Consider the following 20,988-nt stretch of genomic DNA (forward strand, 5'->3'; position numbering starts at 1 on the left):
CCGCTGTCCACCAGCAGTGAATGCATGTATAAGCGCTGACTGACAGACGCACTCTGTACAATAAACTGATCCCAGATCAACTTCTGTACACGCCATTTACAGAGAAGTAAAAGTGCAGGACACTTTTGGATTCGGCTGTATGTTTAACCCTCTGGGGTCGAAGACCGCGTATACGCGTTTTGACCTGTTGTGTCGTCAAACTGCTGAAATGAACTGAAATTACACTTTCATTTTTGATCGTACATATAAGATCAATACATCAATCGAATGTTATGTGTCTACTTATTGTTGTGTACACTCACAACAACAACAAACGTGTGTGCTTTTGCAAAATAAGGAAAACAAACAGTGTAGGCATTCTGTCTTTTCTCTTTCCATGAACTGCTTTTAGAAACGTGACAGTGAAATGCGCTGCAACTCTGCGAATACAAAATGCACACAGATGAGACATGTATTTCTAGAAAGCTTAAAGTGTCTACTTTTAAACGCAGCTATGCATGTTGAAAACAAACATTGCTTGATAAAGTAATCCGTATGAAATCAACGCTATGTCTAGTTTCTTTTTTATTGCGACCACGCCCATGAGGCATTGTTATTACAAGCGTCTGAAGACGCGAGCAGACTGTGGTCAGAAAAACACGTCACTAAAATGAAAGGAAACTCGGCAAATAGTCAAGATGATGATTTATGATATCTATATAAAGCTTGATATGTCTACTTTTGCATTAAACAATTTAAGTCGAAAACAAATGATCTCTTTTTATGTAATCCGTATAAAGGTAAGGACTGATTCTCCTATATCACCTCATAACAGCAGCGTGGTCCCGCCTCTCAGTAAGCGCGCTTCATATGTAAATCCAGATGTGAAAACAACGGAGGTAAAGGACCAGTGGCAAAGAGAGCTAAAGTAGACAAGAGGTACTCCGAGTTTGGTCAGTAATGCGAGTAATGCTGGTCTGTGTCATGCCGACAAACTGTTAGATGAAGATGTAGCCTTCAACGTCACAAAAATGTATAAAAACGCTACAAAAGTGGACTAGGATCAAATAATCATGCATCTGCCAGTCTCTGCTGATGTCAAGAAGAAGGCCAGGGGTTACAGTGAAATACTGCCTTTCCTCATCACAAGATACCTGTCTGCAAGGCTAAATTTCTAAGTGTCCTTTGTAAGTTTATTCTTTAAATAATTACTGTGAATACCGAATGAGAGGATGATAACTTGCACCAAAAGCTGCTGTGATGCGCGCAACTATTTTCATTGTTTCATTGACTGATTTCATTATCGCACATGATGTGTTTTTCACCTGCTTTCTTTTGATCAGTTATTTTTGTTAATATGGATTAATTATCTTTCTTTAAAATAACATTGCTCTAATATGAGATTACCAAAACTAACTCAGAATCGTATTATTATAATTCAAACTTTGTATATACTATTCCATATATTATGATGTATTGTTTTTTTAACCAATTTAAGATGTTTGACAATGTTAAAGGGCCATGAAACCCCCTCGTTTCAGCAGGGTGTTTTCACACCTCTACTTTGGAAAAAGTCAGAAAAGTGGGCGTGTCCAGCTCTGTTTAGGGGGGAGTGTCGGAGGAACTAAAGTGGGAGGGTGTGGGAGTGTCTATTTGGGCACGCGCGAGTTTCAGTCAAAATACTCACACACAGGAGAAAGTGATGGTGTTTAATTAATTATGTGGAATTATTTGCCAAATTATTAAATGGTGGACTTTAACTGCAGTTTGGCTCTTTCATTCAGGGAATTCATTCATGCCCCTCGCGACAAACAAGATATTTGATTCGAGGAACTGCTCTAAGCGTGTATTTTTCATGCAATGTTTGATACCGCACGGCGAATGAGAGGAAAAAAAACCTCCGCATTCCCGGAAACTTAGATGCACACAGCAGGTAGCGTCAGAAAGCCGCGTGTGTTATTCCGGTCACAAAATGCGGTTAAAAACCCTACACGAGGTTAAAGTTTGGTTGTGGTCCTAACATGTTACGGTGCAATAGTTAACTTAGTTCGATACGAACAAACTGAATAAACAAAGAGCACTAGTCACTCACTTTCCAAATCTGTAGAGACAGGACAATCCACAGCAATTAGAGCCGCATCTTTATGAAGAGAACACTACAAGTGAATCCGATCTCAGCGTTTGCAGATGAGAACAGCTCTCAGGTAAACAATAATCCTCCTTAGACACGTAAGTTATTGTTGTCGAGCGTCGCGTACACTGTTAATCCACACGTGACTCTGAGCTCTCACAGAGAGAAAAAGAAAACGAAACTTAACGGCAGCAAACTATAAAAGCAACACTTCATGCTTGTTTTGCCAACACAACATGGCGTCTATGTCGTGTAAACACAGTAATGCATATTAATGAAGTTGCACAATAGAGCGCGCTGATTGGTTTGAACCAAGCCTTACTCATGCATTAATGCAACACACTCTGAGACGTAATAAGACTCACTCTGGCACAGACGCCCAGTCTGCACGCTGGTAAACAAACTATTATGTCATGACCGTGACGCAGCTTCAAAAATTCGTTTCAAACAGGAAGTACGAATTTGCTTGAAATAACGCAAAAACAACCAATTTACTCTTTTTAGTGAAATATAGGTGTCTTAATAGTGTTTTTAGCAGTGTGGGACACATATACGACTGTCAACAGCTCAAAAAATGTGTTTTGGTGTTTCGTGACCCTTTAAGATAATATGTTGCATTTTGGCATGTTTTTGACTTATTTATAAACTATTTATAGACATAAAGTTAAATAAAAAATATTCTGGGTTTGAAGAATATTGTGTTCCTGGAATTCACTGAGCTTAACAGTTTAATGTATAAAATTGTGAATGTACTTGACTGTTGATGTCTTAAATAATAATGTCAAATAACCAACATTTCTCAAAATGGATAAATCTCATTTTGCAACTAAACTCTTCATTTACAAAAAAATAAATAAAAAATCAGTAGATTTGCTATGTGTAAGTTTAAAGTTTGTGTAGCTAAAGTGTGTAAAATCTAACATTTCCAGTAGTTGTTACAACTAACCCTATGTCTGTTACAACTAACCCCACATACGGGTTAAGTTGTAACATTTCACTCCTGACGCTTTTGGCGATATTATAAAGAAACAGTAAGTCCGATAGACATGCAAATTGTGCTAATTTTTAGGAGAGGCTTTTATGTTATCTGTATAAAAATATATTTTGTCTAACCCTATTACTTTGTTCAATAATTGGCCAAAACAAAAAGTGTTACTTTTGTGCCCTGCTCTCCCCTATGTGTTGCACTGAGAACTAATTCAATAGCACAGTTGATTGAATAGTGTGGTGGTGACTGAATGGCCCTTTTTTAAGGCTACACTGGGATCAGTATAAACTAGAGGAATTTGATTCAGTTAAAGGGAATGGTAAAAGGGTTAATGTGCATACACAGATTTTTTAAAGAGGTTGTAAGGATCGAGTGTGGCAGGATTTGCTCAACCATAATATCTGGCTCTTCCACCAGGAGTTGCAAGAGTCACGGTGACAGCCAGGGAACCCACAAAACTACATGGTGATTAGCAGACAGTATAATACAGGATTAAAACCTTTCCCTGGTATAATGCTCCAACTTGGAACCGAACCCCTGTAGTGGTGTAGCGGATCCTGTCTTCTCCCACAGGGTATCCATCTAGAGCCTCCACTACTAGTGGAAAATCACATGGGATGAGAGGCAAGTTAAGCGACTAAGCAAAGCTTCAAGTCCAGCGGTGCCCAATCCTGTTCCTGGAGATCTAACTTCCTGCGAAGTTTAGTTGTGTTTAATCTGAGTTGGAGCTGAACTCCAGCTGGAAGGAAGGTAGTTTTCAAGGAACAGGATTGGGCATCCCTGCTATAGACATTGTTGGACTTCCCTCTAGTCCCCCATGTTCAATTATCGATCAGAGGCTTTAAATAAGTTCAACCAATTTAATGCCGATTGGATAAAGCATTACAGAGCTCTGGGCTGCACAACTAAACCCTCTACAAGGCGAGTCTTGTGTTCGGGCAGTCCGCAACAGCTCCCTATAATCTCAACAGCCAGTATATGTCATCATCTTGTCTTCAAGCCCTCCTGGGCGCTTCAGTAAGAAAGATCACCCATCTGGATCAGTCCAATCACCAGTTGTCAGGCAGACAATCACACATACGCATAACAGAGTGAACCTCCACCCCCTCCCATCAATGTTTCTACTCCTACATTCCTGCTAGATAAAAAAAGTAGCCAAGTACATTCTGAAAGAAAGTGTTACATTGTGCTTAGAGCAAGAATCTCAAAATTTAACTTCTCCCTTCTATTACTGCACCCAGGTTATAAGTTACAGAAAGCCACAGTTGTGATGGAGCAAGGTTATATGAGGTTAAGCACACAAACATAAGTTCATATATTTCAATCAAACAGGACTATTCAACTATTACTAATAACGCATAAAACAAAGTTAAAAGACATCATATTTCCTTCAACTTAAAGGTTCCTGTGACATCTGTGTCAAGTAATGCATTTGTAATAGTGGTGTCTCTATGAATAATCATGATGAGTACTATCACATTGGAAGTAATGTATGTAGAAGGAAAACTCACGGAGAGAGAGAGATGTTTTCTTATTTTGTTTTTATTTTCACAGATGATAGCATACTGATCCTTTGTGAGCTGTAAGCTAACAGACACATGTTGATGAATGTTTTGAAACAGCAAACAGCAGTGTTTCCATGAACATTATAGCCTATAGCCTCATTATAGGACTACACAAAATATTTTCATTATATAGTTTCTTTTTTCCCTTTTAAATGGCAAATGAATGTACATATGCTTTTAAAAATACGAAACTGAACAGTATCCTGATTCACCTTCCTCCTGTAACAATTTAAATACAATTTGATAAAAAAAATGTCTGAACACAATGATGAACGCAAAAGAATTATGATTTTTGTTAGACGATGGATAACAATAAGGCTGTTAAAATGGGATGGGAAATGTTCTAATCATTTAATACGAAATTATTTTTTAACTTGGTTTTATGTTTTTTTAGTATTCACAAGGCAAAAATTGGTCGACACGATGGGGCAGTAGGTAGTGGTGTCGCCTAACAGCAAGAAGGTCGCTGGTTTGAGCTTAGGCTAAGTCAGTTAGCATTTCTTTGTGGAGTTTGCATGTTCTCCCAGCGCACGCATGGGTTTCCTCCTGGTGCTCCAGTTTCCCCCCAAAAGTGCAAAGACATGCAGTACAGGTGAATTGGGTAAGCTGTATTGTCTGTAGAGTATGTGTGTGAATGAGTGTGTATGGATGTTTGCAAGTGATCGGTTGCAGCTGGAAAGGCATTCACTGTGTAAAACATATGCTGGATAAGTTGGCAGTTCATTCCGCTGTGGTGACCCCAGATTAATAAAGGGACTATGTCAAAAAGAAAATGAATTAATAAGGCTAAAACTTAATTGTGAACTTTATAACAAGTAGGCTAAATATTAGTATAACGTAACACCCAATCATGTAAAAAAAATAATAATCCAATCATTGTTATTTTATTTATATTTTAGTTTTACATAAGCAATGTTACCTATTTAAAATGTGATTAACATGTATGTGCATGATAGAGGACATTGGTGTCAGCAGACATGTTTGGTGTCACACAGAATGAATCATGACTGCCCTATTCAGGTAATATTCATCATGTGCAAGAGAACTTCACCATGGTTTGTGCAAGTTGCAGCATGTGATTCTTTTCTTAGTCATGCAACATCTGTATAATAACATGGTGTTACTCCAGATTCACTTTGTAACTTTAGATGAGTGTTTGAAAAAATTTTTTATGTGAGATATGTGAGCCACATTAATTAGTACCACGAATAAACAAATGGAGTTAAATCCTCTGTTTATTCAGCAGCCAACCTCTATGGCAGAGGTGTCAAACTCAGTTCCTGGAGGGCCACAGCCCTGCACAGTTTAGTTCCAATCCTGCTCCAACACACTACCCTGTTGGTTTCAAAAAAGCCTGAAGGACTTAACTAGTTTGATCAGGTGTTTTTAATTAGAGTTGGAACCAAACTGCGCAGAACTGCAGCCCTCCAGGGACTGAGTTTAACACCTGTGCTCTATGGGGATTTTCTGTGTCTCTGTAGATATTTGGAGTTTCTGTGAAAGAGCGCCCTCTGGCCCTGAATATGACAAATGTTCGGTTTTTATACATTCTTGTCTAATACCCCTGTTGACCTCTATTGTTCAACTGTTAAGGAGTTTTGGTTCCTTCTTTTGCCTCTCTTTTGAAAAAATTCATATATTTCTGCCAATAGATAAAACCATGGGGATATATTATATTCATATATCATATTTATATATATTTATATCAGTGGTGGACTGTTATTGGCATTAACGGGCTGCAATAATTAAAAAAAAAATTTCTGTTATTCTTTTCTCATAGTTGGGTTGGGAGCCGGGTCTATTCTACACAAGCTATGATGACTTAAACCTTAATATTTTAGCACGGATATATACCTGACCGGTGAGCCCTCTGACAAAAAAGTGCCCTTCTGAATCAAATCAGCAGGATGTATGACTTTAACTGCAGTTTGGCCATTTCACTTAAACTCATGAACATTTAATTCATGCAGGAGTCTAGATACAAATAAGGAGTTAGGACTGGTGAGAGTGTTATGAAATTTAATAACGCATGCCAAGTGGAAAGAAAAAAAATTCCGCATTTTGCAATGTGTGTGTATATTGTCAGAAAATATGGCGAAAAGTCATACCTGACGGTAATAGTTTGATCGCAGTGTTTACTTTATTAATTCCACTAATACATGCATACTCCACGACTTAATTCTGTTTCTGTTTAGTTTAGTTATGACTTTAGTCGGATAAGGGTAATCAAAAAACGCTGTTTCGAGCTTATGCAGGTCTACAGTTCAAAATTCATGTTTAACTAAATAAACAGTTAGTAAACTCAAATACGTCTTATTGGACATAATTTATTTTCATCATCAATTATCATAGTAGTACAGTTTCTCAAGCAGTTTGTGATGCATTTTGGAAACAGGAGATGAGCCCCTGGTCTAATGCAGCACCTCGCTTGAGAAACCTGTTCTCAAAGATGTATTATTTGGGTAGCACACATGTATTCAGAGCCTTCGGCCGAATTGAAATGAGCCATTTTAATCTAGATTTTAAAAAAAAAAATTATCTATGCCACCTGTAATTTCTATTTATTCTTTCATTTTCCTTCAGCTTAGTCCCTTATTTATCAGGGGTCACCACAGCGGAAAGGACTGACAACTTATCCAGCATATGTCTTAAGCAGCGGATTCATTGGTGGTGCAGTCGCCTCAGTAATTAGGTCTCTGGTTTGAGCCTCAGCTGTGTCAGTTGGCATTTCTGTGTGGAGTTTGCATGTTCTTCCCATGTGTGTGTGGGTTTCTTCTGGGTGCTCCAGTTTCCCCCACAGTCCAACAGTGCTGGATAAGTTAGCAGTTTAATCCACTGTAGTGACCCCTGATTAATAAAGAGACTAAGCCAATAAGAAAATTAACAAAAGTAGTCTGTGAGCTGTATGTAGACATCTTAAAGAAAAGGTGATTTTCCACACATATGAACTAATTTTCAAAAGGATTTTCAGAAGGGGCAACTGGCAGAAAAGTGTACGTCCTATATATTAAAAAAACTATTTTTTGATAAATATTGTTTCAGCAATTAATATAAATAATATATTTCAGCTGATTAAAGATTAAATATTAGATCATGCTATTTTAGCTGTTTTCCATTGTGCTAGACATGACTCATCTCACCCAATGTGATCACTAATTATGTCAAAATCACTCATCCATATTAACTATGTCTATAAATGTGCAAATACTGTATGAGATCATTTGTATTTGCCAGCTGCATATGAGCTCAGTCTGGGATGTTTCTTTTTTACACAATCCTGCTTTTCCATCTTCTTCATACAAAGGTGGAAAACTCTCTTTGCAGAATAATGGGAGACTCCAATTATCCACTGTTTTCAAAGAATGGAGATGTTAGCATTGGAGGAATTTTTGCTATCCATAGAAAAGAAACATTACCTTCATTTGAGTTCATGCAAAAGCCTCAGCCTCTGTCATGCTCCAGGTTTGTTACATTGGACAGTTTTGGAAAATATTAGTGGTGATGTTTTTTTAATAACTGATTTGACAAATGATTACAGCTACAAACAGTATAAAAATATAAAATAACAAACTTAACTTTTCACTGCATGCCTATTTTTTCCACTTCGGTGATATTTACAGATTTGCTGTTTCCACAGTGTGAATCTGAGAGATTTTCGGCTGGCGCAAACTATGATTTTTGCCGTTGAGGAAATTAATAGAAGTAAAAGTTTGCTCCCAAATGTTTCTATTGGCTACAAGATTTATGATACATGTGGTTCAAGACTGTCCACCATGACTGCAATTATGGGACTGATGAATGGTCAGGACTTTTCAACAGAGGATAGATGCAATGGACAGTCACGATTGCATGCTATCATAGGAGAATCAGAGTCATCTGCCACAATAGTTTTGTCCAGAACAACAGGACCTTTTCGGATTCCAGTGGTAAATAGTAGTAACACTAAATGATTGACATTGGAATACTGATGACTGTGTCAAGTTCATGATAAATATTTTGTTTCCTTTTTTGTCCCAGATAAGTCATTCCTCATCATGTGAATGTCTCAGTAATAAAAAAGATTATCCTTCATTCTTCAGGACTATTTCTAGTGATTACCACATGAGTAGAGCACTTGTCTATATAGTTAAGCATTTAGACTGGTCTTGGGTTGGTGCTGTGAACAGTGACAATGATTATGGCAACAATGGGATGGCCATATTTCTGAAAGCAGCCCACGAGGAGGGAATCTGTGTGGAATACTCGGTTAAATTCTACAGAACAGAGCCAGAAAAGCTTAAAAAAGTGGTTGACACTATAAACAAAGGCACTGCTAAAGTAATTGTAGCATTTGTTTCATTTGTGGAGATGGGCTTACTTATTGATCAATTAAGTATTCAGAACATTACAGGCATCCAAATGATAGGTGTGGAACCATGGATAACTGCAAATACATATATCACTTCAAACAGTTTTCGTGCAATGGGAGGTTCGCTGGGGTTTGCAACAAAATATATTTATATTGAAGGATTTGCTGAATATGTTATGACACCATTCTGGAATACAGCTTTTCCATGCTCAGAGAGTGATAGGAATCATTCTCATTATGAATTAATTTGCAGTAGGTATGAGGATCTGCTTGCTCTGAAAAATGACAATAAAGACGTGAATGAACACAGATATTCAAGCAATGTCTACAAAGCAGTTTATGCAGTAGCTCATTCATTGCATGGCCTACTTAACTGCAAAGAACAAGAAGGGTGTGAGAAAGGCCTGACAATACAACCACAGCAGGTAATATATATATATATATATATATATATATATATATATATATATATATATATATATATGTGTGTGTGTGTGTGTGTGTGTGTGTGTGTGTATTTACAACAAGTCTTTTTCTAGGTGGTCAAGGCATTGAAAAATATTAATTTCACAATTAAGTCAGGTGACAGTGTATGGTTTGACAACACTGGCAGCGTAGTGGCCCTATATGAAGTTGTGAACTGGCAAAAAGACTCAGATGGATCATTTCAGTTCAAATCAGTGGGATTTTATGATGCTATGATGCCTCCATACAAGAATTTAAGGCTTAACACTAAAAACATAGTCTGGGCTGGAGGACAGCTGGAGGTAATTGACAAAAACACTGGGTACACATTCCATTAGTAGATATTTGTTTATCTATTTACTAACATGAACAAACAATAAACAATAAATTTATTGCAAAATTTATTACTGCGTATAATACTGGATTTTTGTTTGTAGAAGCCAAGGTCCGTGTGCAGTGAGAGCTGTGCTCCAGGCACCAGAAAGGCTGCACAGAAAGGAAGACCTGTTTGCTGTTATGACTGCATTCCATGTGCAGAAGGAGAAATCAGTAATGAGACAGGTTGCTCTTTTTGCTTTCTTTATCTACTTATAAGGATACGATTTCTCATCAAAGAAGTTCATAAATGTATTTTTGGTCTCTAACTAGTGATCACAACTTCCTTTGCAGATTCAATAAACTGCAAGCAGTGTCCAGGGGAATACTGGTCTAACACTGAGAGAAATAGATGTGTTATAAAGGCTGTAGAATTTCTGTCATTCTCAGAAGTTATGGGTATAGTGTTAGTAATTTTCTCACTCTTTGGAGCAGGATTAACTGTGCTCGTTGCCGTTCTGTTTTACAGCAAGAAGGACACTCCCATTGTAAAAGCCAACAACTCAGAGCTGAGCTTCCTGCTACTTTTCTCACTGACTCTGTGCTTCCTCTGTTCTTTAACATTCATTGGTCAGCCAACTAAATGGTCCTGTATGTTGCGTCACACAGCATTTGGCATCACTTTTGTCCTGTGTATCTCATGTGTTTTGGGTAAAACAATAGTAGTGTTAATGGCCTTTAAGGCTACACTCCCAGGAAGTAATGTGATGAAATGGTTTGGTCCTGTACAACAACGACTCAGTGTTTTTGCTTTTACACTTATACAGGTACTTATTTGTGTGCTTTGGCTAACTATATCTCCCCCATTTCCATATAAAAACATGAAGTATTATAAGGAAAAGATCATTCTTGAGTGCAATCTGGGTAATACTATAGGTTTCTGGGCTGTGCTTGGTTACATTGGCCTCCTGGCTGCCCTGTGCTTTCTTCTAGCTTTTCTGGCTCGTAAGTTGCCTGATAATTTCAATGAAGCCAAGTTCATCACTTTCAGTATGCTCATATTTTGTGCTGTATGGATCACATTTATTCCAGCTTATGTCAGTTCTCCTGGAAAATTTACTGTAGCTGTGGAGATTTTTGCCATTTTATCCTCAAGCTTTGGGTTATTAGTTAGCATTTTTGCACCTAAATGTTTTATTATCCTCCTTAAGCCTGAACAAAATACAAAGCAACATGTGATGGGAAAAACAACTTGCAGTCTTTAGCACTTAAACCGTAATCAGGATTTTAAACAACATTGATTATATTCACTTTTTATCCCACAAAAAAGTGAGTGGGTCTGAGTTTCAAGACACTTTCCTATGACACTTGGCCTAACCTAAAACAGGCCATGAGCTCCCCCCCTCGTTCAAAAAATGCTAACGGATCTCAGTTTTATGATACTTTCCTAAGACTTCCTTCGCAGCCTTAAAACAGGTCATGGGCTTAAGAGACATAAGCTTAAACTCACCTGGGAGGAAATTTTACAAACTAAGAAATCAAATAAGAAATTCATTAAAGCCCAGCTGGAATGTACACCATTTTTTAATGAATAAGATAATGTGGCTTTTAACCAAAAAAATAATAATACAATGTGTTGCAACTGATTGCTAAATTGTTCACTTTTTATTTTTTATTTTGGTCTTAGAAATGAAAAGGGATAGAAGCCCACTGAAACAGTATGTTGAGTTTACACATTTCAATCATGTACATTCTCACTATATAATTATGTACAGTCTTACATGAATCAAACATTACATAGTTGATAATATGGACTAAGTGAAGTTTATGTATAAACAAATTTTGAGAGGATCACGTGCTTATGATTGCTAGCAGCTGACCCGCATTATTTAATTCACTACTATCCAATCAGATGACTCCTAAACTACTATAAATACCCTGGGGTTTATTCCATTGCTATCTTCGTTTTGAAGAGTCCCACCTTCCTCCCCCACTCCTCCTTCTTAGACGGGTGACACGGTGGCCCAGTGCCTAGCACTGTCGTCTCACAGCAAGAATGTCTCTGGTTCCTGGCTTTACCAAAACTAGCAGACATTTCTGTGTGGAGTTTGCACTTCTCCCCGTGCTCACGTGGGTTTCCCCCGGGTTCCCCGGTTTCCTCCCACCGCCTAAAAACATGCAATTAAGTCAATTGAACAATCCAAATTGTCAACATAGACACGCTTCTAGTTAGTAATTAATTTCAAAAGCATTCACTTGCTACAGCAGGGGAGTTCTCGAGATCTACCTGAGCTTAAACTCCCCTCCCGCCTTGCAATGGGAGGGAGCCCTGGGCTCGAGGATCTCATGAGCTCAGGGCTCTCTTCCGGGACAGCATGCCAAACAAGCTTTTATAATTAATCATCAGCTAAGTGTGAACTCTTGAAATACTTAATTATGAATATTTGTGCTAATAAAGATGTGTCCTATTTAAATAGTCAATATTTCATATGGTTTCCTGAAAGGATCACTACATTTTATGAGTTTTACTCATCACTTTACTGAGCACATAAAAAAAAAAACTTAACAAATTTATCTTGGTAATAGCAGTGTGCATAGACTTATGCTTATTGCTTGGCTATCCTCAGGCTAAAATAATATTTCATTTTTATTTAACATTTTTTATTTGCTTGTTAATTCTCATGCAATGCAAGATAAGAATGATTTTAGCAATGTCAACAAAACTGGACTAATTTTAAACATTTGGACTAAATCTGACGGCCAAAACAGACAAACAAAAAAACTATTTTCAATGTTGTGGTGTTGTGTATCAATATAAAAGAGGCCAGGATAACTCCAAACAATGAATTCATTATATCCATATATGAATACAAATGTAATCATACTTCTCACGGTCTTGTCTGGTGTTCCTGTGTCTGTTATGTCATGTGACTTCCCAGTAGGTGCATACAACATCATGCACTGTTATGCAGACCAATTGAAATCTGTCTTAAAGTTGGTCATGCCGATTAGAAATCTTTTCTGGCTTGATGCTGCGCCGACGCCATGTGACTGTCACATGTGGCATTAAAGTACCATGACAGTGCTCCGAGATGAGATGATTGATTCAGCCAGAGGAGCATCTGAAGAGCAACTGCAGGAGCTGCAATGACAACACCAATATTTTGAACTATTGGCAAATTTCACCGCATGACAACCACTTTTTATGCCATCTCTATCATATACAGATCATGTTTAATAAAATACTATCCATATTTTACTGCAGTAATCATCTTTTGTTAAATATTTGGTTTATAATTGCCCGATTGTTTGCATAGGTTTATTTGTCCTGTTTTATACATACTATTGTATTCAGCTCCAAAAACTATTTAAATGATATATTTAGGTAAATAACTTAAATAATAACTCAAATAAGTCTTACGGACTTGTAATAACATAATTATCATCATTGATCCTGACACCCCTATAGGTTTCTCAACAAATTAAGTAAAAAAAAATATTTTTAATTTATTTATAATTTTTTAATAATTTATTATCAATGTTAATTCTTTATAGGTCATTCTATGTATGTAGTCACTGGAATCAATAGCCGCATGTCCACTATCAGGCCAGTGCGAGCCAGGGCTTTAATCGGGCTAGGCCGGGCCAATCGCTGGGAGGTTGAGTAATGAGGCTGAAATCATGTCGCGTTTCCACTGTCGGGCTAATAGCTCGCAGCGCGTTACGCAAACACCGCCCCAGAACGTCCCCCGAATCAAACGTCACACAACCCACGCACTTCAGCGGGAATCAGGCAGATAAAGCACACCATAGCATCATCTCGATACCATTAAAATGAAGACAGCCGAAACAAACAAATGACCCGTTTCTGTACAGCAGTACATGACATGTCTATATGCACAGACCTGTGTATTTCCATTCATTACATTTGTTTACTCGTCGACCGACTGTTGGCATTGTGCATCGAGTAGTCTCACCACTAACGGAGGAACCCAGCACAGTGAGCGCAACCGTCCATAATATAAAGCCATAGAAATTCTCCGTTATAACTCAGTATGAAATGTATTTTATAACATCCTTGTTTTGATAGACGTCGTGTTAAGTGTTTCAGTACATAAGAGCAAGTAGCCTAATAAAATATAGCCTATATTTGTTGCGCTCAGAAGTTATTCACTAAAGCTCTTCATTTAAAGTTTCATTTATAAATTTGACCGCGTTATATAAAAACGTAAACATTAGTTTGAGGATATAGAACACATTTTGTGTTTGGACTTTTCCCTGATGCGTTTAAAGCGGCACTGCGCAGGACTAAGTAACAGAAAAAAAGGTAGGCTAGATTGTGCTTTCACTCACCCAAAAAACGCTCTGTTTGCACGATTTGATTAATATCGTCGTATCCAAATACTTTATAAATAATATTTCAAACATTCTCCGGTGTTTAGTTTTTAGAAAATATCTAAAATCTTTTTTTTTTTTTCAGAGAGGCCTTTGTAAAATGAAAGTTATATGTCGCTTTAAAACGGTTTGATTTATGTATTGTATATAGGCTACATTGTTATAGCTAGCTTTTGTTTATTTTATATTGGTTTATTTATTTAATTTATTTAATGTGATTTAATTATATCCGATATTTGTAATTCTTTGAATTATATTTCAATATAGCTAAGGCTATTTTATCAAGATATGACACTTTATTGTTTAAAATCTACAAAAGTGGGCACGTAATTTGTTAAGTTTTATGTCTTTCTGTTGTATTTATATTGTGTATTATCTCCAAAATAAAAGAAAAGAAAAGAGCCGCTCGCGGCATCACAGAGTTATAAAGGGAGCACTCGTTTGCTCGGTCTCACAGCCACACACAGGCATCTAAACCTGCACAAATAAACCTTTTAAACTTAACAAAAACTCTCGACAACCTTTACTGTCTGCTGTGTCTTTAATATGGTGTAAAGATTAGTATGCGTTATTGAAACATCAAGAAGTAGGCAGCAAGGAAAGTTACTTACAAATTAAAACTTTATTATTTTATGCAACAGCCTTACATTTAAAAGGGAAACATGAGGGCGATCATACGCAAAAAGACCCCAGTCTATAAGGCAAGATGTTTTCTTTCCCTTATTTATTTATTTGTTTGGCGCATGTACTCGTGTGCAATCGGAAAACTTATGTCTGCCTTTCCTTTCACTCTGCCCCGAAGCCCCAGCTGGCCCTCTTTGGCGCAAGGGATTCGGCGGGCCGAAAAAGGCTGGCCGCTGGCCCCAAGAAAGCCCTGCTTTTGCCCGATTAGGCCCCGTATGTGACAGTGGAAACGCGACTGGCCTTGGCTCGCTTGCTTTAGGCGCGATAGTGGAAACACAGCTAATGTCACATCTACTCCCTCAGCAACTTCCAGCCTAAATCATTGATCAGGAGCTCCTCCAGTTGACCCACCTGAATTGTCATCCAGCCTATCTGACTCAGAAGTAGAGGACCACTCTCTTTATACGAAAATTTTACATGTTCTTAAAAATCCTGAAAGACAAAGGTTCCACTATTACTACTCATGAAAACAGTTTATTAAAGGAGAAAAAATCAAGCATAGCTGCCTTACTTTTTCAAAAAAAAAATAAAAATGATGCGATCTACTGCTTCTGTTAATTATTTTCCAAAAGGTCCACAAAACTGGCAACAGAGGGACAACAGAATTGGGTAAATATTAGGTGCATTATTAAAACAGCATGAAAATAGCCATGATGATTGCAACAACATGGTGAAATGTAGGGATTTTGCTCTATATTTCAAAGGAGAAATTAATTGATGAAGCTGATACTTCTCTTTTGGAAGCAGAAAAGAGTCATTGGAGAGATGTTCTCACATGCTTAATTAGTATTATTTAGTCTAGTGGGGGTGGGTAGTGATCTCAAACTGAAGGGGGGGATGGGGGAGCGATCTGAAACTGAAGAGCGCGGGGGAGGGGTGCGGCGTTGCATTGGATGGGAGCGATCTGAAACTGAAGAGTGGGGTGGGGTTGATGCGGGGCCCACCTTTATTCAAGCAACATGCAACTTGATGATGCAGGGCCCTTACAAAAATTACTGCAGTTTAAAAAAAAGAATACTACAGTTTTAGTTAACTTCTGAAAAGTGCAGTTTTTTGGACACAAAAAAACTACATTATTTAAGTATATTGCAGTATTACTGCAATACAACTGAAGTACTACAATACAACTAACTGCAGTACACCTACTGCAATACAACTGAATTACTACTATATTACAACTACTGCAATAGTACTGAAGTGATACTACTACTATAATGCAGTACAGCTACAGCAATGGTACTAAAGTACTACAACTACTATTTTGCATTTTAGTAATATAATCATTTTATTACTATTGCAATTATTGTACTGTGATAGTAATTCAGTTGAATTGCAGTAGTTGTACTGCAGTTGTACTCATTCAATAATTTTCTTTTCTGCTTAGTCCCTTTATTAATCTGGGGTCGCCATAGTGGAATGAACCCCCAACTTATCCAGCATATGTTTTACGCAGCAGATGCCCTTCCAGCACCAACCCATCTCTGGGAAACACCCTGCAGTTGTACTGTGATAGTAATTCAGTTGATTTGCAGTCGTTGTACTGTATTTGTACTGTAGTAGTACTTCAGTTGTATTGCAGTAGATGTACAGCAGTTAGTTGAATTGTAGTACTTCAGTTTTATAGCAGTAATATTGCGATATACTTAAATAACCTTTTTTTTGTGTGTCCAAAAAACTGCACTTTTCAGAAGTTAACCAAAACTGCAGCATTCTTTTAAAAAACTGAGGCAGTGCTGAAACAGAAGAGTTTATGGTCCACAAAAAGGCACTTTGCCTACGAGGAACCTGACGTGCCACAAAATGATGCAATGAAAAGTCTGGATTTATCATTTTTTAAATGTTAAATTACTTTTATTTTTAAAATTATTTTACATTTTTACAGTTTCATCATTCATTTTCTTTTTAGCTTAGTCCCTTTATTTCTATTTTTCTGGGGTCGCCACAGAGGAATGAACTGCCAACTTATCCAGCATATGTTTTACACAGTGGATGCCCTTCCAGCTGCAACTCATCACTGGGAATCATCCATAGACGCTAATTCACTATGGACAATTTAGCTTACCCAATTCACTTGTACTGCATGGGGGAAACTGTAATACGCGAAGAAACCCACACGAACACAGGGAGAACATGCAAACACAGAAATGCCAACTGACCCAGCCGGGGCTCGAACCATCGTCCTTGCTGTGAGGCCACCTTGCAGCCCCCTGGCACAAGTCTATTTCAGGAATTTAATTTCATGATTATTTAGGATTTTAATGACTCCTTTAGATTTTGACAGGACCTAACTGGAATGCTTTTTAAATACTCTATTTTTACTGAATGAATAAATTTATGTCATTTAATTATTTTTAAAATGTATATTACATTTAATTTGTGACAATTGAAAAGTATCGACTTCATTTTAGCCTGATGGTCATAATAATAGTACATGTTGCATCATATTATTTTTCAGCCTTTATATTATTAGCTTTTCAGTACTCTGATATGGGCCATAATGTTGCATGATGAAATTAAGTTATTTTTGAAAAAAAAACAAAAAAAAAGTATCTCCTTTTTTCTGTTGCCCTCTGAATTGTCCAATCAGCACTCGAGTGCCTGGCGTTTTTTTTGTGGAACCGAAGAAGAGGCATACAACGCAACGCAGAAGCTGCAGAAGAAATGAGATTTTGATTTACACGAAATCTCTCTGGTACAGTAAGCACAAATTAACAAATTCTATAGTGTAGTGACATTCCAACGTTAGTATAAAATTGCTCACTTGAATGGAGTTGTGTTGTGCAGCCCTTAATGCTATTTGCTTTTCAAGTAATTGATGTCATACTTTTTAATGTACCAGTTTAGCAGTTAACTTAAAAGATAACAGGGTTCTACGCTTTTAATGAATGAATCCACACTCTTTGAGTGAAGTGTCTGTCTAATATCTTTATTTGGAAAAGTTTGTGATGTGTTTTGTTGTGTAGACGTTGTGCTGTAACCACAGTGATGCATGATTCATAACGAAAGCTAATGCCAGCACTTGTTTAGCCTGGTTAAGTTATAAGTACGGATTACAAGATATAGTTGCTGCTTTAGTTTTCAGCTTTTTTTAACATTGCAAAATCTAGGAGAATATGTTCTGCATTGCAGACTGCATTGCAACGAACCTTGCGCCATTTTCAAATGCGTCGCGGTTGATTGCAAACTGTCGTTTTTCAAATACGAAACATTTAAAAGTAATTTCTATCAGCAGCATAACAGCTCTAACAAATGCAGGTGAGTCAGAAGGTGAAATTGAGGCTTGTTTCAAAATTTTAATGACTTGTTTGTGAGGAATGTTAGTTTATTTTATTTAAAGTTGCAGGGGCAATTTCTTCTCCCAGCTCCCACAATACAGAATATTGTTGATGAGATGCAAAATATTCATGATTTGGGACAGACATACACCTTTAGTAAGCTACATTTACTTTTGAAAAATGATTTATCATTACCAGAGGAATACATTGCTAAAATCTTTGACACAGTGAAAGAGTCAGACTAGTTTTCAATGTGTCACAAGGGACCTATGCGAACACATTATACAAGGTGTCAAACCTTTGAAGTGTTCAAATATGTAGAACAACAAAAAAATATATAATAATAACTTTAGGAAGAGATGAGAATAGGGTAGAGTGATTTGCATACTACAGGGCTCGAAATTGCGACCATTTTGGTCGCATATGCGCCCGAAAATTAATCTATGCGACCTTATAATATATTTGGGCGCATAGTGCGACTGCTGATAATGGTTGTAGTGTGACCTGTTTTGATTTTTTGTAAAAACGTGTGACGCTCTTCCCTGCCGCAATATTGGTTCATATTAGCTGTCAATCACTCAAGGTATTCCGCTGTCAGATGACAGGGAAGGAGCTTTTATGACCACGGGAAATGCAAACGGCAGAAGAGTAAAAACTTAAAGCACACAGGTTTGCAAACCCGAATATCCATGCGTTGCATTCACTGCGTGTTCAGCGCAAATGTCCGCTAAAAGTCAAATCTAACACCATCGCCAAAGAAGCTTGCCCTTACTAAGTTTACACTGAAACTGCGTCTCATAACAAACAGCGGTATTCCGCCGGTGGTCATCGCAAGAATCTTGCGCTGCCTGCTCATAAATTGGGTCGGCTGACTCGCCAGCTTTTCCACTAACACAGAAAAATGAAGATCATCTCAGACTGAACCTTTAAATTGACACAAACTGAAACCAAATCTTTTAAAGAGTGATAGAAGTGAGACTTTACTTTCTTTCTTTTGTCTATTCTTTTTTGAGGTGTATATTATTATTTTTTTATTTATTTACTGATGACTGCTTTGCAGCTTTCATCATTGAATTGAATGATTTATTATAATCTTTTGTTTGTTTTGTAGCAGAAATATTATTTATTAAATTGACATGCATATAAATACAGCAGTACAAAATAAATATTTCTTACTGCAATGCTTTATTTTTGTTTGATGCAAACTATACAATTATTTTTCATAAAGTAACAGACTTTTTATAGCAGATAACCTACATACATGCACATTCAAGGCAGTATCATAATGAGAAATGTTATTCATTTTTACTATTATTGTCATTTTCATCATCATTAATATTCTATAATTATTAGACATTCATTTTGGAATTATTGCACACAAATATCAATGTCTTCGCAGCATTAGTTAGATAGTTGTTTCTGGTTTTTGTCAGTCGAAACACTATTGATGTTGTTTTAAAAAATACAATAAATCCCTTAAAAAGCAATTTGCAGCGGTGCTCAATCATTTTTGGTGGGTGCTCCTAAATTTTTTCTGGTGCTTCTAAATTTATTTTGGTGCTCCTAAATATTTGAAGTTTCTAAATATTTGAAGTAAAAAAGTTAATTTCGAGCCCTCTACTATGTTTCTGTAAAAGAGACATTAAAAAGTATGTTAAGTTCAGATATGGGAAGGAATTGCATTTCCATGCACTTGTCTAAAAAACCCTAGTGGTGAACTTAGTGATTGCACAGATGGGTAAATACTTGGTTGCAGATTTTTCTCCCAAGAAAACCCAAACCTACAGCTACTGCTTTATCAGGATGCATTCGAGGTGATTAACCCTATAGGTTCTGCACGAAAAAAAAAAACACAAAATTTTGGCTGTAGATCTCTCTCTTGTTAATATGCCGCTCATCTTAGGTCAAACACAGAGCATATATTGCTGGTTATGTTTTGCAGGGAGAAAGACTTTAAAGACTTTGGCAGTGAAAAGGTATATTCAGAGCTAGTTGCAGAGCTGAAAGACCTTGAGGAAGATGGATTTGCATCATCAGATCATTCTGTCGTAAAAGGCACTCTTTACTGCATTGATGGAGACAATTTAGGATCACACTGTATAGGTGGATTCACTGAAAATTTTAGTCAGTCCAAATATTTTTGCAGGTACTGTCTAATTACTAGAGATGAATTACAGAGTGTTGATCCAAATATATGTGGCCCCCTATGCACTGCTGAGGGCTACATTTGTGCTGTTAACCAGTTACAGACCAGCGATGCAACAGAAGTTCAAGGCATAAAGTCAAATTCAGTTTTCAATTCTCTGAAGAACTTTATGTGGGCCAACCTGGCTTACCACCTTGTCTTGGTCACAACATTTTTGAAGGCGTGTTGTCTTATGATGTTGCTCTTTACATTTAAGTACTTTGTTAAGAAGAAGTGGTTCACTTACCCAATACTTAACCGTTGAATCAGCCAGTTTAAATATAATGGCTCTGATGCTTTCTCAAAGCCTTGTGAGGTCAGTTGGCATGGAATGAAGCTGGCAGGTCAGGCCATTCAAAATTGGAATTTATTGAGGCTTTTACCTGTTATCCTTGCAAACAGAGTGCTTGAACCTGAGGAGAAGGGGAGATGGTTAAAACAAAGCATGCAAATTCAGTATTAGAGCCAGCATGATACTGGCATATAGGTTAATAACCGGCCCAGCTACTGACCACACAAGTTAATCAACAAAGGGTTTCTGTAGCATAAAAGCAACACCCAAAGACAAAGGCAGAGTCGTTTAAAGCATTTGCATCACTTTGGCTTAGCCTGTAGTCAGAAAGACAAAGGTTAAATGTCCCTCCTAGCTGGGATGTTA

The 20,988-nt window shown here is 37.2% G+C and overlaps 1 protein-coding gene across 1 annotated transcript; it reads left to right on the forward strand.

Moving 5' to 3' along the window:
• The first annotated feature begins 7,898 nt into the window (after positions 1-7,898).
• On the forward strand, positions 7,899-11,101 carry olfcg6 (olfactory receptor C family, g6). The gene is made up of 6 exons (NM_001159841.1): positions 7,899-8,125; positions 8,301-8,589; positions 8,681-9,436; positions 9,551-9,778; positions 9,914-10,037; positions 10,146-11,101. Exons 1-6 carry the CDS (start codon positions 7,920-7,922, stop codon positions 11,054-11,056), a joined length of 2,514 nt encoding a protein of 837 aa, NP_001153313.1. The 5' UTR covers positions 7,899-7,919; the 3' UTR covers positions 11,057-11,101.
• Positions 11,102-20,988: the final 9,887 nt, after the last annotated feature.

The sequence above is a fragment of the Danio rerio genome, chromosome 18 (assembly GCF_052040795.2).
Source record: "Danio rerio strain M-AB ecotype USA chromosome 18, GRCz13ab, whole genome shotgun sequence".
Taxonomy (NCBI): domain Eukaryota; kingdom Metazoa; phylum Chordata; class Actinopteri; order Cypriniformes; family Danionidae; genus Danio; species Danio rerio.

Bases quoted from the DNA above. Each gene is read 5' to 3' on its own strand.
- olfcg6 (NM_001159841.1), top strand. From the start codon at position 7,920: ATGTTTCTTTTTTACACAATCCTGCTTTTCCATCTTCTTCATACAAAG. The intron at 8,590-8,680 runs GTAAATAGTAGT...TTTTTGTCCCAG, and splicing joins GACCTTTTCGGATTCCAGTG to ATAAGTCATTCCTCATCATG. The intron at 10,038-10,145 runs GTTGCTCTTTTT...CTTCCTTTGCAG, and splicing joins AGAAATCAGTAATGAGACAG to ATTCAATAAACTGCAAGCAG.